The sequence below is a fragment of the Trachurus japonicus genome, chromosome 8, assembly GCF_045865225.1.
Source record: "Trachurus japonicus isolate A0001 chromosome 8, Traja_1.0".
Classification (NCBI taxonomy): Eukaryota; Metazoa; Chordata; class Actinopteri; order Carangiformes; family Carangidae; genus Trachurus; species Trachurus japonicus.
In genome coordinates this window covers 9,120,825-9,148,583 of record NC_140914.1, presented here as the reverse complement: position 1 = coordinate 9,148,583, position 27,759 = coordinate 9,120,825, and the positions used below count along the sequence as shown (strand labels likewise).

Below are 27,759 nucleotides of genomic sequence, written 5' to 3'. Positions count from 1 at the left end.
AAGTGCATCGACTGTGGATGGGCTAGTGGGATGTGTAGATTAATGCAGTGGAAAGCCATCCCTCAAAGTGCTTAGAATAATTAGAGTCAGGCTTCCAACAGAATGGGCATGTCACTGGAGGAAATTGTATTTTTATTTACTGTGTCGGGTCTCCCTTGGCCTCTCTCTCGCTCTGTCTCTGCCTCTCTCCATTTGTACGGCGACGACGGAGCTCGGTATTCAGGAGCCGGGTGTTTCTCAAAGTGTCTTAAAGATGCTGTCAGCGCGCCGTGATGCATCTCCCGGATTTGTATCTCCGCGTGTTTCCACGTGTGGGCGCACACCATTTGTATTCTGCGCAGGCATTCGCATCCAGGAGCCGCTCCAAGTTCTGTAGGTGTGCATATTCACATAGACATCAGCAGCTCACAACTACGTATGTAAATCTGCTTCATTAGCATGTGTTTGAACTCTTAAACGTCCATACATGTCGTGAAGGCGGCTATTTTTCTGTATCTTTTTTTTTTTTTTTTGCAGTTGCTGAGATTTGAGTATTTCCATGTTACAGCTGCTTTATACCCATGATTACCTACATACAGGTGAAGATTGTACTTCTTACACATTTATCTGACCGCTGCACTTATTAGTTACTTTGCAGATTAAGGCTCTAGCAACACCCTGGGGGAGCAGACACTGGTTATAGACACTACATAGTGTCAGATGATGGAAAAAAAATCACATGGCACTCAGTTAATAACCACTGATTGTGCACTTGGATTCATTTTGGTGCCAAAAAATAACCGAATAATCTCACAAGACGTGCGAAAAATAGGACAAAATGAACAATGCAACAGAACCAAACTCTTTTTTCAAGTAAGATGCATTGTTAATAATTTAATTACCAATAGTAGATGAAGTAGTTATCAGTGTATGAGCTCCACCTTGAAGAGATACAGCAGTGAGTGAAGCTCAGAGCAGCTACTTCTCCTCATAATTAACACTTTCATACACACTTTGATGATAACTCTAACATTGGCTAATGATACTGGTATTTCTTTAGCATTGTTGTGTTGTTACTTTCACTTAATGGAAGTGAATGATGTGTGTGTGTGCACGTGTGTGTGTGTGTGTGTGTGAGGCTGCACGTTGGCTCACAGCACAAGTGTAAAGGCATTTCCCATCTCAGTGCAGTGGACGCTGGTGGACAGGAGGAGGGCCATTGATAAATTGATCAGAGTGAAATTGTGGAGTAGTGAGACATGCTCTAAATCCCTCCCCCATGGCCACACTTCCCACGCACACACACACACACACACACACACACACACACACACACACACACACCACAGCTCTGGCATCAATTATTGTGGATTGCGTGGTTGACAGAGTGTAAACCAGGTGCCAGCCCTCAATCCAATTAAAGAGATTTAATTGGAGAAAATAAATGGAGTGTGTCCACAAAGTGCAGGTCTACTCACATTTAGTAGATTTCTTTTTTTTTTTTTAGCTTTCTGAAAACTAAGGTTTTGTTTATGAAAGACCGATTGAATCTAATAAAGCCTCAAGGCTTCTGCTGCTGCTGCTTTTCCCAGACTAGCTTACTCCACAGGTCAGTAATGCAAACAATCCAATTTCTCCCGTCTGAGAGCTGTACTGGCATGTAGAAATGGGATTATTATCTAAAATGCGCCCAGCAGGTGTTTCTGTGATACAGTGTAATTTTAGGAGGGTGATAGCATTTCGCGTGGCCCCGGCCTTAAAATTCCCAGAGGTGCTTTTAAAAAGAAAAAGGAACATCTAACAAATAAGTTGGCAAATCTGCCACTCTGGCCTGTTAGCATTATCACCGCAGAACAGGCCTCATAATGGGGCTGTTTCCTCCTCCGCTGGTTTCCTGTGTGCATCAGCGAGAGAGGAGCTGCGTCTCCACGTCGCCTGTCTGCAGTTTTTTTTTTCTTTTTTGGAGGAGTTCCTTAAGCTAAAGAGAAACTGTCTGCAGCGGTCAGGTGCTGCTCACAGTGGTCCACATGTTTTCCACACACCCAGCTCTTTTTCTACCCAAATTTGTCCCCGGGGATGAAGGAGTGTGGCTCATCCCCGTCGCCACCACCCCCCACCACCCCTCTCCCCCTCCCCCTCCCCCTCCCCTCGACTCCTTCCAAGGGACAGACATGCATAATTCAGGATTGTTATCTGTCTGCCGCTAACCCCCTTCTTCCCCCATACGCACTCACATACACGCAGATCTGCAATGAAACAGTCTGACTGCACATCAATGATTCACCAGACAGCAACCCACCCTCCTCCCCTCCTCTCCTCTCCTCCCCCTCCTCTCCTCTCCTCTCCGTTGAGGGAATGGTATGGAGCCGACAGGGACTCCACCAGCGTGCAACTTCCTATAATTGGAACGAAAAGGAAAAAAAAAAAAAGAGGGTGAGTGGGGGGAACTGCTGTATCAGGGATCTGGCGAGAGCGGCATAGGTGTTCAAACAGCCGTTCAGCAGTGTCAACCAGCAGATGGGCGACTGGGTGCGTTGCGTGCGCTGGCCCAGTCGTTAGCCACCGGAAGAGGCGCCCGGGAGAAGTGGAGAAAGACGCCACACAGTGCCAGGGGAGGGGGGGGGGGTTTAAAAGGGAGAAGGAAACACTTCAGAGTTTGGATTCATCTCTGTGAAGAAGACAGATTTTAACTGTCTGAAATGCAGCAGCACAGGGACTGGAGCCCGTTGCCTTAGTTTCCCCCCAGAAGAAGAACAGAAAAAAAAAGAAACAGAAAAAATCCCTCCAAGCTTCCTGCTGCGAGCATCTCCGCTTCCCCGGCTTGGCCCTGCCTCCTTATCCTCCGATTCCTTCCTCTCTTTCTCACCGCGCCGCTCACCTTTTTGTTTCTTAAACATCACAGGAGCAAATCAGCAGACAAGCGATTGTACAAGTTTTCTCAAGCTTTCAAGAATTACCACCATTTCATCATGGATAATCACAGTTAATAACCCTTCTCATTAAGGAGACGAGAATCACGGGTCATTAATATTGTTAATATCTTCTCCCTTTCCTTCTCTTCTATCTCTCTTATTCCCCCTCTCTGCGTGCCAGAGGGAGCGGAAACAAAAGGATGACTAAAAAAGAGCTTAGCGCGACAGTGATTAACCGATCGGGGTAGATGGACTGTGATGAATCAAAGTTATCTCTCAAATCTTAATAACTGGAATTAGCCCCTGATTAGATGAGCTTTGGCTACAGCAGGGAGTAGTCTGCATTTTCACTTCAAAGAATCCCGCCCATGTAAACCTGTCCCTCCTTCCACTGCAGAGCAGAGACAAAAAAAAAAGAAGGAGGAGGAGGGAAAAAAAAGATCAGCGAGGCAAATAGGCCAATGGAAAGCAGAGAGATAGATTATAAAGGGAGTCATAAGAGAGCAGAGATAACGTGAACAACGTTGTTACACCTGTTTTCCTCCCAGAATTTGCTCATTGTCATGCCTCCTTCTCCGTTTATCTCCCTCTCTCGGCTTTTCCTCTTTCCTTTTTTTTCCCTAACATGCTCGGGGTCCAGTGGGAGGTGTCAGAGTCTCTGTGACAGGGTCATAATGAGAGTGGCACTCTCCTTCATTTGCATATGTTTGCCATTGTCACAGCGGTCAAGGAATGTCATGTCGAGATTCCTGCATGCTTAAGTAATGGCATTTTGTCCCCACGAGGAACTCTAGCCCCCGTATCATAACCCCTATGCCCGGAAAAAGACTGAATTAACATGACAATCAGCTGATTCTAAAACAAATGTTGGCATTTTTATCCCCTGTAGAATTACAAAAGACTCATCTGTAATCTGAGCAGCAGCTCGCTGGCAGTGACGACACTGTGGAATTGATTTACGGGTTTATATGAGCAGAATGGCTGAACATCCCACTGTTCAGTTATCAGTTTCCATTTTTTTTTTTTAGGTCTTTATCTTCGTGATCAATAGCAATCTCAAAGAAGTCGTTGGGTTTGGGAGCGCTCTCGCAGAACGGGCGCCCGCTCTCACTTTGTTCTGACAACTTTAGAAAAACGAGAACGAAAAACGAGGAAAAAGTAGAGATGAAAAAGTTGTGGTGACGGGGTCAGAGCGGCACGGTGTCTGTTCTCACTAATAAATGAGTCTAAACACCAAACTGGATGCATCCCACAAGTTAATCCAAATTTTGACACCCAGTCTGGAGTAATTAGTCCCAGATGTAAATATCTGTTATGCAACAAAAGAGGCAACAGCACTGAAACAGACAATTATCTCCTCTTATGGCGTTGGCAAAACGCTTTGAGTCTAACCATGTGTAACTGATGGCTTTTTCACAGGGCCTCTAGGCTTATTTGGATGTGTTTGTTTATTTATTTATTTATTTTTTCCTGCCTTTTTTTTGCCGTACCGTGCAGAGCCTGAGCCCAGACAGAGCTGTGGCTGAGACAGACAGGTTCATTACATGTCACAGGAGTTCAAAGTGATCCTCTGTCTACTCTGTTTATTAAGTGGCGCTCCGGCGTCTCTGAGGTATAGTAACACTCGCAGTCGCACTGCTAAGAGCAGTCCCATCTCGGCACGAGGCTCCGCGTGCAAGCGCCTCCGCTGCAATGTAATGAAGAAATCAGCAAGGGATTGAGGAAAATGAACTCTATTTCTAATACCTCCAATCCAAGGACGTGGAGCAAATAAGTGCTCCCAATAACGAGGAAAAATCACGTTAGAGGGGATGAAACATATGTGACATGTGAAAACGATTAAGCCTCTCGGAAAAGAGCGGCAGAGACATGCACGAAATCTAAATTGACTTGGACCCCGAGCGAAGACACCGAGTGTTTATTTTCATGAATTGATTTTTCCACAAATGAGGTGGAAAAATGGAAAGATGGGAGTTTGCTAGGGAGGAAATGTGAGACAAAACAATAACCCTCTCTCTCCCCAGCCTATTTGAAATCATAAACCCGCTGTAGTGGTGAGGAGGGCCGGGGGTTTGGCTCAGGTGTGTGTGAGTGTTTGTGAGTGTGTGTGTTGTGAATCTGCATTGTGCCGGGCTGCTTCTCCACATCTCCCCAATCTCCCTCTCTCCTAACGCCGGGCTGTAATTGGTTGACTGGGGGGAGGAGGAGAGTACCCGCCGCTGCAGCGAGTATGTTCCTCATCATGAGAAACTCTGAAGCTGAAGGTGTTTTGTTTCTGCTGTTGTTGTTTACCTCTTCTTCTGAGTTTCTCTTCTCTGACTCACCTTGGATTCGCTGTGTGGCATGTGGTTGTAATTAACACATGCCGCAGCCTCTGGTGAGTGTTAACAGAGAGAGCTGGAGTTAGATCATGTGGCTCACCTAATTAAAATGGACCCGGCTAGACGGCTTTTATTTATGCGCCTTCAAGACAAAATGAATGCCAGTTGCCTGTGGAAATCATCTCAGGCCCGTCTTTTCTCCTGCGCTGCCTGGCTGTCTGGGTGCGGGGCTACAATTAACCGAGCATCAGCAGCGGAGCCGGGGACAACAAGAGGGCTTTCATGCAGCTGGCTGAAAACCACTCAGTGTGTTTCGTTTGTGTTGCATCAACTGATTGCCGTGCGTTGGCCTCCGCTGAGCTGCATTACACTTTTCACTATAAACTCCTCTCGGGTTTGCGCTGTTGACGGCCCAGCGGGATTTGTCACAAGTTTTGCCACTGTCACTGACAGGCGGTCATTAAAACCAAATGAGCATTGTTGTGAAGGAGGGGGAACGCTCGCCGAAACGATGCTCCGGATGAGACGAGAACAATTTTCAGCCGCTGAGAAAAAAAAAAGCTTTAAGATTCACTTAAAAAATGTTATGTCATCCGTAATCTGACAAAGCAAGTTGCTTGTGTGCATTTCGCATGGAGGAATGAGACAGCAATGCTTTATGTGAAGTCAACATTAAACTATTCATGGTGTTTGGATTGCGCAGAAACGCTGCAGAGCTCCCCGTTCATAAATCTGGTTGAATTGCTTAGTGTATAGAATTAGGACGAGTGTTTCTTACAGTAGGAGGCATGTACAGCAGCGAGGCCTTTGCTGAAAAATGATCCGAGCCTCCGTGTGATGGAGCTGAAGCCATAAAGCTGCCCACTCCATCACGGCTCCTATCGCCGAGATTGATCAGCGCGCTCCCATTTGAGTGATTTCCCTCCGGATTTGATGCAGCGCAATTAGTCGCATGCCGTATTTTGCTTTCGCGTTGCTCTTTGACCCTCCATCGCACGTATGAGTCAGTGCAGCACTCTGCCGATATGAGTTCCTCCTAACAGCTCCTGTATTTGCGCAGCCTCCATCTCCTCTTGGCCTCTCAGTGCCATCCCTCCCAGAAACGCCGCTAAAGAGGATCACGGATGGCTGGCGAGCGGCCAAGTCGTTGTACCTGCTGAGATGGAATATAGCCTTGACCATCTACAGCGGGGTTAGTCTGCTGTCTCTTCTCTGAGCACTGTATGGCGGGAGTTTCTCTCAGACTGCCAGCCTCAGCAGTGAGACGTCGTCACGAGGCCTTTCCCGACCTCTTTGGCTCCTGATGCTGACTGTAAAAACAAAAAACTGCGCTCCAAAAGTGATCTCCTTAAGTAAGGGTTTCCAATCCAATTTTACGCAAGGAGAGTGCTTAAGATTAGAGATAGTGTTTTTTATTGTGCTCTTCAGTAATAGGAGTAGAAGGGGTGAAAGGAGAGGTAGAGGGAAAGAAGGAAAGAGGAATGGAAAAGGATGAGAGATCGATAAAAGCTGCTCTCTCTGCTTGCCTTTATTCTTCGTCGTCATGTCCGTGGAGATGAGGTTTAGGCGGCTCATGGCAGCGGGCCATGTAAGGGGGGCATTAAAGTGCCGCAAAGGGACCTGTTCTTCCCCCATAAACAGGCCTGCAGGTAGAGAAACGCTCAACCAGGATCCCAATATAACACAGCAACTCGTCGGCGGCCGTAATGAACAGCAATCTCTTTCAGTTGGAATGAGATGTGCTGTGTACCTGCCTGGTTTGTCAGGGAGCGCTTTTCATTAGGCGCCGGCGGATTAACTTGACGACGACGACGATGGCGGCGGCGGGTCGGGGCCCCGGCGTGGTCGCACTGGGACGAGCACAACTCCCCTGATTTGCATGGGCCCTTTTTTCTTCTCCCAGTTCATTTCCAGTTGAATAACTCGTTTGTCACATACATCAGAGGAAGGCGAAGATCATACGAGAGCCAGTGTTACTTTGTGTTTCACTAATGAGGCCTGTACTCTCCGCCTCCTTGCATTTGCCTTGCTGCCCTTTGAAACACAGCAGCATGGTGCTACAACTCTTTAGTAGTTTTCTTTTCCTCCGACGCCGCGCTCTGGGCTGTTATCCTGTTTGTGTGTCACTCGGCTCCGTGTGTCCTGCCAGTGTAACGAGTCAGATTCTGACCCGAGCACGCAGGGACACTCCAAGGCAGATGACGGTTTAACAAGTTTAGTGGAACATGTCATGACTAATGCAGAGCCGAGGCATGAAGATGAAACAGAAGAGTGAACGGTGCTGTTGGTGAGGAAAGTAAAGTAAAGCACGGATTTCCCTAAACTGAGGAACTGCCAGATAAATAACGGAGGAGGAGGATGTAGCAAACAAGAAAACTAAAACCAGAAAAAAGCTCCCTCGCAACTTCCTCGGCAGAAAGAGGAAGCAGAACAAAGCGCTCGAAAGATGTCGTGAAGGAAATCTGATTTTTATTTCATGACCAGACGAGAATCCACACAGAGCAATCTCCACCTGATGATCAATGCCACAGTCCACACTCTCACACACAAGCGTCGCACACGCACAACAGAGCTGATCTCAAGTCTCATCTTGGTTTGATCGTAGTAGTCCGACTTCTTCCACATTTTGAGACGGCTCTCGTTGCTGCATGTGTGACTCAACTCAGTGACCTCGACAGTTGAGGATGAGCCACGTTTTGGTCTCTAAGCGACCAAGACGCTGCTGCGTTTACCACAACATCTAAAGACGACAAGCAGCGCCATTTAATCTGCAGGCTTCCACTTCCGCACCAGCAACTTGTTTTATTTTATTTTACTGTCCGACTCGACAACCGTGAGGCATCATCATCATCACAGCGTAATGTAATTGGACAAAACAGTGCGTTACAGCTGCAGTCGAGACATGTTCAACCTTATTTTCTTTTTTAGGGGGACTGCATTGCATCCCCTGCGCTGTTCCTCCGGACTCCTCCTGTGCTAATGCGGGCGCCTCGCTGCAAAACTAATGAGGAGTCTGAGCTGTTTGACGGCCTAAGGTGCCGCAGCATCCCGGATCCAACCAGTCAGTAGCCCAGCGATCATAATGAGGCTCCTCAAAACTGGAATAAGGATCGGATGCTTATATGATGATGATGCTTCACCAATCGTAACCTTGGTGTTATATAATCAGGCTCCTCAGCAAATCCTTAAAAACACTGATGAGGACCATGGGCGTCAGTCTCGACTGTGACTAACTGAAAAAAAAAAAAAAACTGAAGCTTTGATCTCCTCCGTGACATGACCAGTGTTTGATGTACAGTCGAACGCAGCACCTTCTTGTTTCTGAGGCTGCTGAGCTTTTTCCGTCTCCACCAGACAGTTGGAGCTACTGTACCATCGCTGTTGTGATGGTCGTTTGCCGGTCGGGCCGGTTCAAAGGAGGACACGCGATCCGAACGGTAGCACTTTCAGCTGTCATACCAGGAGGTGCATCTTTTTTTAGGTAACCAGCCCCATTCTCCTTTAAAATGGGTGCTTAGAAGTTGAAAATTGCCAACATCAAGAGCTTCCTTGAATTAGAATGCCCCGCAATGCAAGTGTGTTATATAATGCCATGACTGGAGGGAGAGGAAAAGTAGAGCACAGGGGTAGAGATTAAAAAAGTTTCTGCATAAAAAGAGAGGGAGAGGGGGGGAGGGGAAGATGAGCATGAAACGAGGGGGGGAGGAGGGATTGAGGGAGAGACAGAGGAGCTAGAAATGTAGCATAATGAAAAAGAGAAGGGGGGATTAGGTCAGGCAGGAGTGAGGGTCCACCGGAGCAGCCTGCAGGCCCGGCAGCGGCTGCAGGAGGCTGGTCAATCCTCCTCCTCCTCCTCTTCTTCCTCCTCCTCCTCCTCCTGCTCCGCTCTCAAGGCTTCGCTCTTTTTTCATTTAGATAATGGAGCATTTCCTTAATTGGCAGAGCACAGTTTATGCTGAGGTTTGTTTGCCAACACGTCAGAGTAGAATTATTTCCACTACATTTACAGCATAGTGTTGCTCAGCTCTCTCATTAAAACCACAGCCTCCTCCTGCCCAGATAGAGCTTTCTGTGGAAATCTGCAGAAGGAGGCCAAACACCACGGAAAAGAGAGGAAAAAAAAAAAAACGAATAAAACACATTTATCTCCTATCTCACCATCCCCAGCCAGCTTGTAAAGGAAGAGACAGAAACTTCTCTATCTGTTTACTGTTATTGTTTTTCTCCAATCATAAACCCTTACTTCTGGCTGCTATTGTGTGCCTTTTTTCCTCCGTCCTCTCTTATCGAAAGAGTTATGCGTTGGGCTCGCATGATCTGTATCTTTAAATTTGATTGAGGGTATTTGCAGGGGGTGTTATTGGATTTTGGTGTTATTGTCTCACCTTTTCCCTCTGTGTTTTTAATGTCGGGATGGATATCCGCTACAGCACCACTGATCTTACTGTTCTGCTCATTAGTCTGGATTTGCAGAGCCTAGTGCTTCGCAACAATAAGACATGCACTTCTGTAGTCCAGCCATTACCCAGTTTAACAATGTGCACCAGCCAGAAAAGTCCATTATTTCTGCAGCTCATCATCTCAAGCATCCACACGAGACAAAGGGAGTGTGTGTGTGTGTGTGTGAAACTGCTTCACCGAAAAAACGGGCGATCTATCACTTAAGTCGGGAGCAGAGGCTAAAAAACATATGTGGTGTGGATAACACAGGAGCGCTGCGTGTTCTGGAAGCAAACAGAAAAATCTGAGTTGTATAAATCAGACAGGAGTTGGTGCCAAACTTGTTTTGGATGCAGAGAGAAAATCAAACTCTCAGTCTTTCCTGATTTACATAAAATGATATTCTTTTATAAACTCTGGTTTCATATTTGCACCTGTTTTAGAAACAAAGGAGAGGGGTTAGTGAGTGGGGGCGACGAGGACAGAGGCTGGTGTTAAAGTGTGAAGTATTAAGTGGAGCTTGGAGAGGGAGCAGCTGCTACTTTAACAGACCTGTCATTGAAATCAAAAGCCCTAATCAAAATTTTATCAATTAATTGATCTTTCCTCTTGTGCTTTGCCACAAGTGCAATTGAGATTCCCCCTGACTCTTGCCCCTCCAACAGCGAGCCATGCTCTACAACATAAACTGTGTTCATTAGCGATGATCAAGGAACTCCCTAATCTGAGCTGAGGCGTGATGTGATAGCTGCTTCCCCCTCTGACTTCTGTTGGTCTGCAGGACGACGCTCCCCAGACGCCGTCAAAAAAAAAAAAAAAAAAAAAAAAAAACTGCACGGTGGGGGAAACTTCTTTAAACGCTGGTTGTCCAACTCCCAACAATGTACTGCAAGTTCAAGCTGAACTTCCACTTCTAACGCTTCTTCTCCTCCTCTTGTGTGTTTCTCTCTCTCAGGGTAACCAAGAGGCCACTAACCCCCCAGAAGCGATGGCCCAGCCGTACACCCCAGCCCAGTACCCTCCTCCCCCACAGAATGGTATCCCCGCAGAGTTTGCGGCGCCGCACCCGCTCCCGACACAGGACTACACCGGGCAGAGCCGGGTTCCCGAGCACGCCATGACCCTCTACACGCCCACACAGACGCACAGCGAGCCGGCTGTCACTGACAACAGCACGCCCGCAATCACCGCCACCACGACCGCACCGGTCAGTGTCCTCCATCATCTGCAAACACTGTTCTCAACAGACTGTCAGCAAGTAAACTATATTAATATTACCTTTTTTTACCTTTTCTTTTGTCATTTATTGATGTAACATTGATGTCTGCAAAAAACTTAAAGGGATAGTTCAACATTTTGGCAAACTGGCCCATTGCCATAATCCCTATTGTTTTAGCAGTAGGTTTGTTACCTTTATTTGTTGGTGCAAGCTATTTTAGAACGACCGAGCAGAGTGGTGAGCTGCTCAGAGCTAAACTACGGAGGCTAATGGGATTTCTTGGTTTCCCTCATCAAACGCTCTGGTGGACAAGTTGTGACCTGCACATGCACCACGCTATGAGATATTAACAGAACGTTACGAGATAGAGTTGTTTTCGAGGTAAATACAGAGACTGCTTGCTGAAAAACTGTCCCTGAAGGCAACACGCATCAGCGGTTTTGCATGAATTTGCCTCTAAAACAACTCTGTCTCGTAACGTTCTGTTATTATCTCATAGCGTGGTGAATGTGCAGGTCACAACTTGTCCACCAGAGCGTTTTGGAGTTGTTGGATTGTGTATTTGATGAGTTTGATGAGGGAAACCAAGAAATCCCATGAGCCTCCGTAGCGTAGCTCTGAGCAGCTCGCAGCTCTGATCCGCCGTTCTAAAAATAGCTTGCACCAACAATTAAAGGTAACGAACCTACTCTAGCATTGCCAATAATGGCAATGGGCCACTTTGCCAAAACGTTGAACTATCCCTTTGTTTTTAACATGAATGCGAATGTGCTAAATTGTGATTGTTGACATTTTTAAACATTTACAAAAAGAGTCAAATGTTGAAATGTTTTCAGTTTGTGAGAAAAGCTAAATCTTCTTATCATCATTTGCTTTTTGTTTCCCCCTCTCCCTGATTCCCTTAATGTCAGTGAGGAAAGTTTCTAACATCACTCAGCAGTCTGCCTATTTTCTACTTTCTGCCATAACGCAAATTTATACATGATATATAACAGCACATTACTGCAGGAGATAATTTGACTGAGCATGCAAGTGTAGTCCCTCTGCTTCAGTGTAATATACATCTGAAAATTTTAATTGTCTTTCATAACTGAAAGCTGGTAGCTGCGTTATGTTTACCCTCACAGTTGCATGTGCAGATTTTGCACTTACACCAGCAGTGTTATGATGAAGCACTTCAAAGGCCCGACCCCAGACACACACACTCGTCACCGGCCAAGTCATTTGTCCTTTTCTTACTCCACTTGGCAATTTGGATGTTTTCTGCATCGCAAACACAAATATGACCTTTCTTTATATAAAAAAATAAATAAAAAAGTGAGGGTCGAGAGCCAAACAGAGCCAGAGTTATAATAGTTGCACGTTAGACTTTGGTGTCACGGCGGCGCTCAGTCCTTGACGACGGAGGTGAATTTGATTGAAGATGTGCTGATGAAATGAAAAGAGCCTGAAATAACATGTGAACCTGAGCTGTTTTATTTATTTGCCTGAAGAAGATTTGACGTGCTGTCGACATGAATGATTCAGGACCTCTGACAGATGACACACCCTCCCCCCACTGATTTGTTTCCTCTCCTTTTTTTTTTGTCATGTTTAAAAGAGATGCACCAAAACCTGTAACTGTGAGTTGCATCCGAATATTTGAGACTTTCATCTAAAATGTAAGATTTTACCCTCTGCATTACCGTACCAGGGCCTTTTTTTTCTTTTTTTTTCACTCCCTTTCACCTCATCATAAGGACGCATATGTTTAAAGTACAGAGGGGGAAAACAAACCCCTGGCAATGCTGCTCGTTTAGCTTGGAAGTGAGTGAAATTTTAAATTATACATTATACATTTCATCCCTGTGTACTGATATGAGATTCCTTGACCTGGGATTTACCTTCCACAAGAGGCAGATATAGATAAAAGGGGAGGACGACTTTGCTCCAAACTTTAGAGACATGTCTAGAAAGACGGATAATGCTGGCAGAGATGAAATAATATAAGACCTTCAGACCTTCTTCGTCTCTCCCTTAGCGTGAAAACACCTGCTGGGAGAGGTCACGGCGAGGCCACAGCCCTCCTGAGAGAGATCTGGGTCACTCATAAAGAACACCGTTAATAACTCCCCATTTTCCCAGCCGCACAATTACCGCACGGCTACGAACATTTGGCGGCAGGGGGAGGGAAAAAAAAAAGTGCTTATACGGCACAAGCCCGGCAATAGAGCGGTGTGGCGTATTATCGTCGGCCCTGTAATGTAGCAATGTTTGATTTGAAGATTTGTGTGACGCTCTCCAACTGCTCCGTGGTTATGCGGCGCACTTACAGTAATGGCTGACACGCAAGCGAGTTTAAAGTGAGGAGAGACTTGGCAGGAGGTTCAGCCTCCTCCCTCCTCCCTCCTCCCTTCTCCGACGACGACACTGTACACCACTGCTTCACTCTCTATCTCTCGCCGTCTCTCCCCCACTCTCTCCTTCTCTCTCTTTCTCTCTCCATTTCGCATTTGATTTCATTTCATCTGTTCACCCGCTGTGAAGAAAGCCCAGAGACGGTGGCCGTGGAGAGATGAGAGCTCGCCTCGCCTTTCCTTCGTGCTCTTCCTCCTCCTCCTCCTCCTCCTCTCGCCGCTCTGTCCCTCCGCTTTCCTCCATCTTCATTCTCTGCATCCACACTCTCCCCCACACTTCCACCCATCTTTTCTCAGGGAGGACAGAGAGATGAGATTAGTGGGGTGTAAACAGAGAAGTCTAATCCTCGGGGGCCGCTGGTGTAGTGTCGCCCACCGCTGTGTTCCCCAGCTTTAATGACAGACCCAGCCTGTTTGCTCTGGGTGCCACAGACGGGCCCGGGTGCCTTTGATTAGGGCACCCTGCAGAAACACAGATTGAGGGAGCAGATCAGCTACTCGCTGAGATTCACACACACCCCCTCCGCCTCATCTTCACCCTCCTCCCTTGGCTCAACTCTGCTGCGCTCAGCTCCTCTACCCCACGATGATGCTTTACTCTGCACATCTTCTCGACTTAAAGACTTAAAAAGAGTCAAGAGAGAGTGAAAATTCAGTGAAACGTATGGATTCTGTGCGAATTCCCTGCAGAGAACGGAGAGAGTGTGTGTTTTAATGAGGCACGGGGACTCTCTTCACTTCTCCTCTCTGTTTCTGTCTGTGTCTACCAGTCCCCCCCCCCCCCCACCCCTGTCTATACTGGGGAAGGTGGCGTTGTCCAGAGCCAGACCTCTGGGACCTCGCTCTGTGCCATGTTCAAACAAGCTGACTTGAAAGCGGGCGACTTGAGGAAGAGAGGCAGCCCCCAACTTTTCTCCAAATCCTTAGAGATGAGGGTAGCAGAGGGCTGCCAGGAAGCTCTGCTGGAGAAGAGAAAAAAAAAAAAAAAAAAAACTGAGCTCGTTATCTGGCTCAGTTCAAATAGTCTGAGGTTTGGTTGAATTTCATGAGTAATCATTCTCTTTTCAGATAACAAATTAAGGCAGTGGCGTTAGGGCAGCACTCAATTCCAGATTTTTCACAGCCCGTGTCAGCGGCATGAAGACTTTCCAAAGGGTATTCTGGGGGACTGTGATAACATAGAGACACACACACACACACACATACATACACACACTCACTCACTCACTGACGAACACACAAGGGCTCGGTGAAAACATGGGCGAACACATGCAAACATTCACAGCGTACACGGCGCACACACTGTGTTGAAGGGATTGAGACTTGACTGGTGGTGGTGTAGCTTTCAGAGGCGGTGCTGATGGCAGCAGGCAGGCCGCCATTAAAAAGGGGGCTGACGCCGTTATCTGCAAGTGGGAGGAGCCGCTGACCCTCCCCACCCCCCACTTCCTCACCCCTCCTCCCCCCGACACTGTAAACTCCTGTTACATTATAGATTCCTACAGTGTACGAACTCTCCTGGATCATTTCAAGGAGGAGGTTGGTGATACTGTAGTTTTTTATCCTCAGCAAAAAGAACAGTGTTGTCGTCCGTCTCAACACTTTCATTAAAGAAAAATAAAGTTATGAACAGATCCGTACCGTGGATTTGGAGGATTGTTACACCTCGAATAAAGATGCGGTTTCAATTTGAAAAAGGAAAAAAAAAAAAAGGGTTTTAGTAGTTTCCTTTAAAAAAAAAAAGGGCTGCAACTGTAGTTTTTACTAAACACGCGGGGGGAACAGTGCATTTGCTGGGGACTGTTTTTAGCTGCGGATTAATCCACATTTGGTGCTCGAGTGAATATTTGGGGCAGCAGGATGGTGTATGTGGGACTGAGTCAAAACAAACTACTGTGTGTGTGTGTTCATGGTAATGAAGTAGCATGTCACAGAGTGGCACAGAGGAATAACAGCTCCAGCACCAGGCCTTGTTAGCAGGATACAGTCATCGGTTCGTTGTTGGCTTTTGATTAATTCTGTTGAGTATAAATACATATATACAGATTTATATAGTGTGTATGTGTCTCTATATCTATAATAAAATATCAACAGACTGATCATTTAAAGATAGTGCTGTAATCACTCCGATAGCAGCCCATCAGTCACAGCTGGGAGCAGACAGACACAGAATCAAAGTTTTGTAAAAATTCAGCCCAAAAAAATGAGCCTGAATCTGAAAAAAAACGTACGATCAGCGCTGCCTCTGACTAAAATCTGTGATATTCAGACCTCAGATATTTTTTCTGACACAGTTACTCATCATCTGGTGTTTTCCTCAGTCTCACAGCTCGTTCATCCAAACCTCAGAAATGCCCCGGCTGCCAATCATCATCCCACTTTTGTCTGTGGTGCAAGTTGAGCAGGACTCTTCTGTCCCCTGAGCGCCCGCCTCAACTAACTCCTACGCTTCTTCTACCGTTTGCTACTTTAAATTAATCCAGGGGAGGGTGTGGGTGTGTGGGTGTGTGGGTGTGTGGATGTGGGGGGTGGGCAGGGGCAGCGTCTCTACAACTCCACACTCACTCCCTTCACACACACACACACACACACACACCCTCCGCTGTCTCAGGTGATGGAGGGGATATATTTGCAGCTTCTTTAGAAAAAGAAAACAAACAGTGAAGGAGCGGGAGAGGGAAAATAATGAATTAAAGCTCAGGCATTATAATTCTTGTGAGCGAAGACTCAGTATCCCCCTCCCACCCACCCACCCACCCCCACACCCCCCATTTAATCGGATGTAATCTACCTGCTTGGCAGCATTCCAATCAGATAGTTTCAATTATGCTCTTGTAATGCCACTCTGCGAGGAGGGGGAAAGTGCTGAGCAGAGCACTTTGCAGGCGATTTGCAAATAACAGCAAGGGAGTCTTTTAGAGAAATGACTGAGCAGGAAGCCGGAGAGTTGCCGGAGTTGACAGCTCTCTCACTCTCTGGTTTGCTGGCTTTGGCGGTGACGGTGTGTTTTGCATCCCACCTCCTCCTCCTCCCTGTGACAGCAGCTGTCGGGACAGTAAAGTGCCACTGAAGGTGGCCTCCTATGGTAATACAGAGGTAATTATTTTCCACTGCAACACCACCATTTCACAACCAGGCAGGCAGGTTGGAGCCTCGGGAGCGGCGCAGTGGAGGCAGGTGTCCCCGGATCTCAGTGACACTCCAAGTTATTGAGTTAGTAGGATGCAGTCTGGGGTGCTCGGGGAAGTCAGCGATTCAGCATTTGTGTTCTCCGTATGTGTGTTTGCCCCCGATGTCAGCACGCCGCTGCCGGCCTGTCTCGGCGCAGAGTGAAAGTTAATCTGGATGTTTGCAAACACGCAACTGCGCCTGCCGTGATAAAAAGCCAGACAGACAGAGCTGGAGGACAGCGGTGCTCAGTAGTCTGGCAACATACGCTAAAGGTCGATAGTGTCATGTGTGACCGATGAAACAGATTGACCCGCGGGGCTCTGGTACCTTGTCACCCTCCACGGTCCCAGCATCTGTCTGCAATGTGTCACCCCCAGGGCCCAACATGGCTACTCAGGCTATTAACCTCCAGCGCACGAGGACACGGCAGAGTTAAGACCCCTCCGCCCGTCTCTCTCTGTCACAAATCCACTCCTTACCATCCGGCTGGCCGAGCGGCCGGCTGCCCGCTGCATTCCCCGGCTTCCCGTTGTCCTTCGCCACTTGTTAACCTCTGGTCTGGATATACCGTCAAACCCGGGGCGGGACTTAAGAAGCTGCCACCAACCTGCCCTACCTGGATGGCTGCAGGGGAGACAAAGTGGGACCTTGAATCAAACAACTGTCACTGTTAACAATGTATGTCACCGTCTCGGAATGGGCCATAAAAACCAAATAAATGACAGCCATTACAGTGGAGATTGTGATTATGATAATGAGAATAATAAAGGCGATCATCATTACGATCATGATGATAATGATAATACTGTGATGATGAATTATAATGAATAAATCCCTACCCCATTTCCTAAATGGTGGGAAATGTATCACTAAGAGAGGCCTGCAGCCGTCTGACAGCCTCAGAGCAGGGTGAGGGTTATCAGTGTGTGTGTGAGTGCGTGTGTGTGTGTCTTTGTGCGTGTGCGTGTGTGTCATTTGAACCATTTGTACTCCGGCAACAACCTACTCCCTTTTCACGTCTGTATCTCGGTACAAGATTGTGTCTGTGTGAGTGTGTGTGTGTGTGTGTATGCGTGTGACTGCCCAGCCGGTGTATAGTGTGTTTGCCATGCTCGGAGAGCACTTCCCAGGAGACCTTGCAGTTTACATATCACGTTCAAACAGCTTTTGTGCTCAATATATATTCCACTCTCCTGTTTCTCATCCTCCCCTCCTCGTCGTGTTTCTTTATTTAGTCCCTTCCCTCAGACGGCGGCAACAAATCACAATTCATTTCTGTTCATTTTCATCATTCGTTTGCTGTCGTGGAACGGTTTTCTCGATGAGTGACCTCTCCTGGTCGGCTTACTGTCCTCTCAGAAACAAAGATGGAAGTCATGTGATACAGTTGTAGATTAGCAGGGAAGGAACAAGTCGACTTTAACACCACTTCTTCTCAGTTCACCTCCTGTCTCCTTAGCAATGACCCCATATAACAAGGACCAACTCTCCCCTAAATGTAGATACACCCACCATCGGCTATGAAATTCAAACAGGCCGTGTCTCCTGCTTTAGCTCCAATTTTACCTGTTAATACACTAAGTTGTTAGTATTATATTAAGTCCCAAACCTGGCAACTACACTGCAACAACAAATCACATAAATCACTGCAGCCTCCTCTTCTCCTCCTCGCAAAAAATAGCTCCTGCCCATCGCTAAACCTAAAACTACAAGGTGTCATTAAAGAAATGTAATAATAACAAGGTATAATTATGCATTTAAAGCAAAAATAGTTATATTCTATTTTTTAAATTGCATATTTCCTGATTGTCCTCCCAATTTGCTTAGAGGAACTCAGCCCCCACTTTGAAAACTGATGAGGTGCGTTTTAATTAGTGAGCATTACAAGTATTGGCTTTTGAAGGCGACAGTCTTAATGCTAAGCTAGGCTAATTGCTTGTTGCAAATGTTGTGACCAGACCTTCCAGGATGATGAACTGTTCCTTTAACCCAACAGTTTTAGTGGCGTAAAACAGAAGCAGCGTTAAAAACCACAGAAATGACGTCTCAGAAAACTGTGGACAGCAGATGCATCTTGAGCCGCAGTCACAAACCGGTGCAGATAGACTTGTCCCGCTACAGAGCACGAGGCGGAGGATAAACTCTGCCGTTGACCAATGAGGTTTTTCCCACAGAAAATACATCAGAGAAAAAGAAACTGCTTCAAAAACAAGGTCCATCTAAACAGACAAGCCAGCAGCACCCTCGGTGAAATCCATCACGGGTGTCACGCAGAGAAACAAGTGAATTTGTCATGGACATCAGACACGTCATTTATATAGAAATGTCAGCATAGCATTCTCATAATGACGGAAACAACAACGCTGAGGGCTTTGGGCCTCGCTCTCTGATGCCTGTGTGCAAACGTCACCAATAATGTGTCTTTAGTCTAGACATGTCAGGGCTCCGTGGGATCTATATCCACGCCTTTTTGTCAGCGCCTTCAATCTTCCCTGTTGCTCAAGAGCTAAGTGCAAGAGATTAATAAGTGGATTTGTAATGCACAACCTCAGGTTTGACACTATAAGTCATCGGCTGTTTATCGCTTTGGCTTTCTCACCAGATTGAAAAATGGCAGACGCTGAGTAAGTTAGTCAGCCAGGCCTCCCAACCCCACCCTGCACCCTGCCACCCTCCTATTTCACCCCCCCCCCTCTCCCTTCCACATCCCTCCCCCTCCTCCCCCATACTTCAGGACCGGGAGGTACAGTATACTGTAGCAGCTAATGAGCAGCTTGTGTCTTTTCTCTGTTTGTTTCCCTCTGGCAGACAGATGATGTGACGCAAACAGAGGGCTCTCAGCAGCTCCAGCTCCAGCACTCAGACTCTTCAGAGAAGCAGCAGCCCAAGAGGTTACATGTCTCCAACATTCCCTTCCGCTTCCGGGACCCTGACCTAAGGCAAATGTTTGGGGTGAGTATTATTATACCTTTGAGGAAAAAAACCCCTCGGTCCTCAGTTAAGATGACACCGCAGCTGCCAAGTTAATGCACAAAGATGTCAGACAGGGTTGCAAAACACCTGAGACGACGGCCTCCTCCTCCGCTAAATTATTATTAGACTTTATGACCTTTTTTTTTTTTTCAGGCTTATAAACCCGAGCAGCAGGGGGCCAAGTCACACAGCACAGGCCCCCCCCACATATTTAATGAGTGCGACCGACCAGTGCTTAAGTTGTCACCTGGTAACTAACTACATTGTCAGGAGAAAGAAAAGTTTTTTTTTTACAAGTCAGGGAAAGTGGAGAAAAACAGCCCAGTCAGTCACAATCAGGTGCTGATGTGCGAGAAAAGGCTGAGTGCTGCAGGCCAGACGCCGGCCGGCCGGGCTCAGGTTGGTGGAGATGTGCAACCCAGCACAGTCACGACTTCACTGTTCCCCCCTTGCCCCGTCGAGACTTCCACTTTTAAACATGTGGCTGTGACCCCCAAATATCAACATTAGTACTTCTACCAGAGCTCCAAGAAGATTTTTGTAAAAAGTCAACAACAGGAATGGTGGATAAAAATAGAAAGAAAAGTCAAGTTTTTTAGCAGCTTTTACGCTTTAAATAAGTTGATCGTTTTTCTTGATTTCCTATTTCGAGGTCACACAACAACACACACACAGGACAAAACCAGTCATATCACATACGGGCAAACCAAAAGGTTCTCAACAGGAATTCTCTCCTCCTCTCTCTGTGTCTTGCCCAATTAATGAGGCGATGAATGTTTCAGCAGCTCAACCCTCGTGTCTCACAAAAGCCTCGATAAGAATTGAACCAAACATCCCCAAATTCAATAACGATAATGGATCTGAATGGAGACGATGGCCAAAAATGTACTTTAAATGTTATGCGCTAATTGGACCATTAGAACCCAGAGGCGTTAATTCTCATCGTTATGAAGAAGACAACATCCAGCTGATGATATTAATTACAGCCCTGGCTGTGGCTTTATAAATCGTAGACAACATGGCTGCTCCCTCTCTCACTCTCTCTTTCTCTCTCTGATTGTTGGCTTTATTGTTCCCAGCTCTGGTGCAGGTCGTGTGGAATCCAAATCGCCTCAGTAATTAGCTCGGAGGCTTTGTGTGCCTGGCCCGGCGCATGCAGATATACGATACAAAATTGATCGCAGCCCACCCAAGTCCCCCTCAATCAACCTCCTCACCCACATGTTGCCCATTCCTTCCCTGTTACAAGCCCCCCCTCCTCTTCACTCCTTGGTGGTTGGCATAGTAGAGGATTGTGGGATTGATTGTCCTGGGTAGTCGCTTGGCAAGGAGATAGCTGGTCTGCTCCACCCTCTGACATGGCCTCCACAATGGGCCTTTGTGTGATCAGTGTGTGGAAAGCTTCATCCCTCTAGCTCTAATGGCTTCTGGAGCGCCACCGGCTCAATACGCCATTACTGTTACGCATGAGTGAAATCCACAGACACGACGCCGGCCGGGCGGGAAGAAGAAGACAGAGAGTGGAGGTGCTGCAACGAGCACGGCCCCCTAGAGGAGGCTAAGCCCCGCCAGGAGCTCCCACTGAGGTTCAGACAGCAGTAGAAGGGCTGCATTAGGACGCAGCCCCTAAAAAACAAGAGGGGAGGGCCCGAGACTCACCCCGCACGCCACCGTGTCACGGGTGTGGACAAACCTGTGAGCCTTTAACGAGGCGCCAAATGAAGGGCTCATTAGGACGACCACAGCGGACCTTAATCAGTAATTAGAAACTGTGATCTCTGAACGCAGGCGTGTGTGTGTGTGTGTGTGTGGGGGGGGATGAAAACACTGCGAGTGCTGGCGAGCTCCATGCTGCGCTACTTGAGGGTGCCCTCGTTTATGCAACTGGGTTCTGTAGCGGCGGCGGCGCTTCTCTCAGTGCATGTAAAAGGGCTCTCGCAGCATTTCCCAGGGCAATCAGGACCTCTGCCCTCCCCCCCCTCCCCCTTTCCACTCCCCCCCTCCCTCCCCATCCTACTGTCACACTCACTGCTGTGCCTGAACATGCTCCACACTGGCACGCTACTGTTTGAATACACGGGGCTGCTGCAGTGTAATTATAGGTTTCTTAAGAGCTTAAAGATATTCAGGCTAATCAAAGGTGGAGGCTCAGTGGCCTTGATCTTGTTTGTTGCTTCTGCAGAGGGAGGCTTAAGGCACAGGAAATACTCTGTATCATAATTCCAGCCCTCTCTTTTTTTTTAAAGAAAACAAGGCTGCAAGTCCACACCAGTAAAATTATTAAATTCAACTTATTACTTTACATTTTATTGACTTTTTTGGTATTCATGTTGTTTTGTTTTAGATTTTTTTTTTTTAACGCAGCTTCTCCATTGGTTTCTGCGTAACTACCACACTCCTGAAACCTGCCTGACTTGTGTAATCCAATTTCTGTTTCTCCGTAATGTGTTCTAAGTGCAGAATGATGTGGAAAAGTCTCCACTGCATTTCCTCTAATAACAATAATGTAACGGAAGATGTGAGGAAATAAGAAACCAATGGACACCTGGAATGAAAAGAAAGATTTGAATGCTTCAATACAGCAGCAACCCGGCTGTAGTATTAAAAAAATATGAATGGGATTAAACATGTAAAACTCTTGTACGGGTTTGAACCTCTTGTGATTTTTTATCTTTATATTGATACAGTTGTTGTTCCAGTCTCAGGATGCATAGATCCGACTGCAGCCTCTTTAATGATGTCAGTTTCTCCCTTGTCTTCCCTCTTGAGACTCCTCCCATTGAAGCTATTGTTTATCGGTGCTGCTGATGCAGCTGTTTCTGTATGTGTGTGTGTGTGTGTGTGTGTGTGTGTGTGTGTGTGTGTGTGTGTGTGTGTGTGTGTGTGGGTGTAAGTGAGTGGGTGGGTGGGGATAGGAGTGCATGAGATCACTGGTGAGCAGCGAGCAGTCCCCAGCGCCATGTGGAAATCCACAAAGACGACTTCCTCTGAAACTAATTAATCGACGCCACAAACCCATTACGCTCGGTTAAAACAATTAGCATCTGCACATTGCATGGGGGAAGCATTGTCATCTCAGGCGAGAAAGGGGCATCACGCTGGGATATAAATGCCTGTGTGTGTGTGTGTGTGTGTGTGTGTGATCGAGCCAGTGCTTCCCATTCAAATCAGTGAGGCTGAGCGCCATATGAGGCAGATGTGTGGATGGGAATCTATGGAAGAGACATATAGGGGAGGGGGAGATGGGGGTGGTGCACCCTGCTGAAACAGAGGAGGATTAAATTACTAATTCCTTTTTTTTTTTTTCGTTCCATTGTGAACTTGGTGTGGTCTTGGTCACAGCATTACCCTTTCAAGTGGGAGTGGACATATGTTTTTCGTTAACCCATAAACCCTCAGCTCCTCGAGCCCACTCAGTCCAACCAGATAATAGCCAGCTCCTCCTAACCCCTATTAGTGGCGATCCATCTATTCCCATTGAGCGTCGACCACATGGAAGGCCCATTTCTTCCCTGTTGTGCCGGAATGAAGGCGACGCGGACCGCTTGACGGGGTAATTACTTTTAATGAAATAATACGGCCATTGTAGACAGCAATTAAAAGTCGCTCTCGCTCCACTCATTAGAGGAACTTACAGTTTACTTTCATTCCTCTGTTTTCTAATGATCCAAAGGCAGGCCTGTTAAATCGAAAGGCTAGAGCATGTTAACCCCCGGGGACCGGCCCTTAGGTCCTGTTGACTGTGAGAGCACACAAACAAAGAGAGAAGGAGAGAATTAACAATAGAAGAGACACAAGATAGGCGTATAAAAGGATAGAAAGGTACAGTCATTCTTGATCCTCCAAACTTATCCACCTGAAGTGGCGAGATTTTTCCTCAGGTCGCCAACATCTCCAGACAACATCAAACTATCGACTGATGCTTTTTATTTTAAAACAAGCAAACAGGCCAACATCAAAAAAGCTGATATGCAATCAGATATCTCAATATCGTTTATAGATTCTCTGATCTCATTTCTCATGGTGTTGGTAGAAATATACAAAGGCATTAAGGCAGCGGCCATGAGTTCTCTTTTTATAGCACGCCAGCGAGCTTCGAGAAGTGTTTGCCGAGCTAACAAATGCAAATTGACCACCATTTCCTCACAAAAGTAACATTTCCATATTGTCTTAATGGTTTTTCTTTCTCCAGTTGTCCTTCTCATGAATTCACAGCCAATGAGGCTTTCTAACTCCGTCTCTGCCCCGCTCTTCTCTTTCTCTTTTCTCTCTGCAGCAATTTGGAAAGATTTTAGATGTGGAGATTATCTTTAATGAGCGAGGATCCAAGGTAAGTGAACTAGAACGCCAGCTGCTTCATTACCATGTACTTCTTCTGTTTCCTAATGATGGCATTAGTGTAGTGTGTACATTGGCTGAGAGTAGTGGTCTCTAAGCCTGGTCCTGGAGAGCTGCATCCAGCGTGCTTCTCTTTCTCCGTCTCCCTCCCTCCCCATTGTTTTTGTTGTTGCAGCTCTAACCCAAGTTGTGAATCATTAGCCCTGTCAATCAATTCATTATTGAGCTGTTTCACAATTCACTTAATCCACAAGCAGGCTGCAGGTCCTCCAGCTTATGGAAGTGAAACCACTTATTCAGGCACCTGGTCGTCTTTGAAGCCAGTGTGTTGATTAAAACGATTCTACATTATTCAGGTTTTTCTTCTTTTTTTTTTTTGTTTTGGTTTAAATATGAAATAATTCGGGACAATAATAATGTCCTCTGGGATGTTTTGAAAATAAATGTAGTTTGGTTGAGAGAAATCTGGAGGCTAATACCACTGTTAGCTTATATTTCAAGCTTTGAACCAACAGGACATCATCTGCTTTCTAAATGGAAGTTTTTACACGTTTATTGAAGGCTCACTTCCAAGCTAATTTACTTAATGGTTTTAAAGGAGCCAATAAAAGGATGAGGCTTATTCTCATCATTTTCCTGTTGCCAACAAAACCTGCAACTGTCAGTGTGTTAGTCCATCTCTCCTGACTTTTTGACCTCCCTGCTCGCTCCTCCATCGGTGGCTCTCAGCCCCAAAACCCATTGTTTTTTTTTAACTGAAGCTATGAATCTTTACAACTGGGTCACATATATACGGATCTCTGTTTATATATATTTATATTTTAAAAAGCCCAAGTGTTTTCCTAAAATAGCCGGTCACTGTCTAAATAGTGCTGCGGTTGGGGACTATTGTCTGCAGTGGATTAATCCACATTTGGTGCTCCGGTGAGTAATTCCAGCAGCAGGACGGTGTGTGTGTGGGCCTGAGTTAAAATAAACTACAGCATGTGTGTGTGTGTGTTCATGATAATGAAGGAAAACATCACCCGGTGCAACAGTGTGGCTCACTGATGTGTTTTTAATAGTTTTTGGACAACAATGGAGCTCTGTGGCGGAGAAGTGAGATATATCAGGCTTTGGCTTTACACACATGGAGAAAGATACAGAAAATCAAACATACTTTAGTATATAATTAAAATACAATATTAAAATCGGCTGCATATTTTTGGCACATCTTTGATCTCAAGGCTAATTTAAACTCCCTAAACCAAGAATACCCAACAAGCCAGCTGAGAAATAGCCGCGGCGCCGTCGCTGCTGCTGCTGTTGCTGCTGTATCAGTCTCCGAACCACCTACCATGGACAGGTGAAGCCGGCGGAGGTGTGAACAGCCGAGTGCTACTCATCCAGCTGTTCATTTAATAGAGTGTACTAAGCTCCACAGCTTTCCATTCATAAAGGTAGACAGGCTTCCTGGCTGGGTGTTGAGGCATGAATACTATTGATTCCCATTCATACCTGGGAGTAGCCGGGGCCGGTACACAGGCATGCAGGGAGCCCTGCAACCAGGCGACACTGCTGCACTCGGCCCCCTCTGCCAGACAAGATTGAGCACCGGATAAACCTGCCTCCTCCGCCGTAACAAGCATTTATTGTTTGTGCCCTACAAAGCCATTACCCATGATGCCTCTCTCTCCCTCTCCCTCTCTCTCGCACCCTGTGTGCTATATAATGAACCTACCAGGCCATTAATAAACAATCTATTTCCTATGAAGCTTTGGCAATTTGCATTCAATATGTTTGTCTCCTTTGAAAAATGGTGGCTCCACTCTCCCCTCTTGTAAGCTAATTATTTGTGCATGATAAAAAAAAAAGATAGACGGGGTAACCACAGTCGGGTGAATGTCCAAAGGATTAATTTTGCCCTCAATTCCTTTTTTGAATTTATTTCTTTATCTTTCTTTCCCCAAGGACAGGTCCCGTGTTATTTATGCTAGGAATAGCAGCCCGGAGATCCTGTGTATGCATACAAGATCACACCGCTCGCCATCTCTCACATGTATTACATCCTCAAGCAATTATCAGGCAGCGCCGGCCATACTCCCTCTTCCCCCTGCCCATACCTCTATATATAAGTATATATAGAAACCAAAGGAATGGGACTTGTTTGGCCAGCATATCTTAATGCTTCTGCTATAGAGCTCAGGTCCAGTATCCCAGTCCACATAACTCAAGGAAGTGACAAACCCCCCAGGGGAGCGAAGGAGACAGAGAGTTTGGTTGGGGGGATGGAAATGAGAGGTTGGGTATATTTTGGTCAGGGCTTTAAAGTCAATATCCTCGCTCTTCTCTATCACAGATGATGGTATTTGCAGTGACACCAATCACTTTTTTTTTTCTTTTTGCATCAGTGAGCCAGTGTAATTTTGCCTCCATAAAAATGTCCTACTTATTAGTGCAGTGAATTAGAAATAGTCAGAGATCAAGTTAACAGCTCTCTTCGGAGAATTCCTCTTCATTCCTTCTTCCCCCCGTTGCCCACGTCTTCAAAGGGAGCCGGGGCCGTTTGAGCGTCCGCTGCCGCTGAAGTTGTGTAGATAATTATACGACTATTATGGCAGCTAACACAGTGTTTTGCATCTGCTGCTTCCCTGACATTCACCCATGGCACCAGCGCTGTGCTGTTTAATTGGGTAAAGCAGGCAGGTTTGTTGGTGTTGTTGTGTGAGGTCATGTCACCGTTATCCTCTCCTCCTCGGATCTCTCTGTTTGCTGTTTCCTGACGCCTCACTAACTGCCTCTAATTAATCTGGCTGCTTACAACTCGACTCTGCTGCTCACCTACTCGTGTCTTCTCACCTCTTTCCCTTCTCTCCTCCCTTCCCCTTTCTTTCTCCTCTCTCTGTGTGTGTGAATTTGTGTGGGTGTGTGTGTGCGTGTCCAACCTTTTCCCCCCTCCTCCTCCCTTCCTCTCTACCGGTGGCTAACGTGGCGCTCTCAGGGCTTTGGGTTTGTAACTTTTGAAACAAGCACAGATGCTGATCGTGCACGGGAGAAACTAAACGGTACAATCGTAGAGGGACGCAAAATTGAGGTGCTTTCATTTTTCCCTATTTCCCATCTTTTTCTACTTCCTGCCTGCTGCCTCCTGAACTTACAAACAAACCCATGCATTAGCATGTGGCTGCTATGTGTGTGTGTGTGTGGATATCTGCATCCCCGAGCGTGTGTGTGTGTGTGCCTGGATGCATGCATGCATAATGGTGCGTATAACTTGTTCTCAGTAGAATGCAGGATCCGTATATGTCAACCTGGACACGCCAGTTGTCCATCATCACCTGACAATGGAGAATGAATGCATGCTATCATCTTCTGGGTTCCTGTCAAACCCGAGAAGACCTGCATTCCCCCGTCACCATCGTTTAGTGCTGCCTGCTCTAATTCTGCTCATGTTTACGATGAGCAGAGCTCCCACTCAGTCATTCTCATCAGGTCAATAGAAGAAAATCAAAGCACTGTCTGTGTTTTTCTTTTGGAATCCATTTGTTTATCCAACCAATTACTGGTTTTGTAGGATGTTTTTTTTTATTTTTTTTATTCATACCTGTGGGTAATTGGTGCATGCTTTTCCCCCTCTTCCCAGTAATTTGATAATGTGAAAGAAAATTGAAACTATGAATAAATTCATGAACGGTTGAACCAAACGCAATTGCACCAAAGTGCTAAAAACATTTACATAATCATTTATTTATTTACCCGTTACTTTATGAATTTGTCTTTGTGTCATCTTGGTTTGCCTGCCTGCTTTTTTGGACCCACCCTTGATATCTGGATTGCGAATGTGAAAGTCTGTAATCACCGGCTGTGTGTTTTTGTTGCTTTGAACAGGTGAACAATGCAACGGCACGAGTGATGACAAACAAAAAAGTGGCCAATCCTTACACGAATGGTAAGTGCTTAACATGAAAGATTGGGAAACAAAATGACTCAAATTTCCAATTAAGTTCTGTTTGTCAGTGAAGTTTGTGTTT

The 27,759-nt window shown here is 46.4% G+C and overlaps 2 protein-coding genes across 12 annotated transcripts in view; both read left to right on the top strand.

The window, feature by feature from the left end:
• LOC146982592 (C-reactive protein-like) overlaps positions 1 to 27,759 on the top strand; it is a 468,648-nt gene that overhangs the window by 204,326 nt on the left and 236,563 nt on the right. The window lies entirely within an intron of this gene.
• LOC146982597 (RNA binding protein fox-1 homolog 3-like) overlaps positions 1 to 27,759 on the top strand; it is a 248,542-nt gene that overhangs the window by 196,260 nt on the left and 24,523 nt on the right. For 6 of the 11 annotated variants that reach the window (XM_085783645.1, XM_085783637.1, XM_085783638.1 and 3 more), the window contains 5 exons: positions 10,608 to 10,910; positions 19,247 to 19,390; positions 23,688 to 23,741; positions 26,730 to 26,822; positions 27,617 to 27,677. In XM_085783645.1, the coding sequence (XP_085639771.1) occupies positions 10,608 to 10,910; positions 19,247 to 19,390; positions 23,688 to 23,741; positions 26,730 to 26,822; positions 27,617 to 27,677 (655 nt within the window). The remainder of the gene's footprint in view (positions 1 to 10,607; positions 10,911 to 19,246; positions 19,391 to 23,687; positions 23,742 to 26,729; positions 26,823 to 27,616; positions 27,678 to 27,759) is intronic. The other 5 variants (XM_085783643.1, XM_085783641.1, XM_085783647.1 and 2 more) reach the window with 2 other exon arrangements.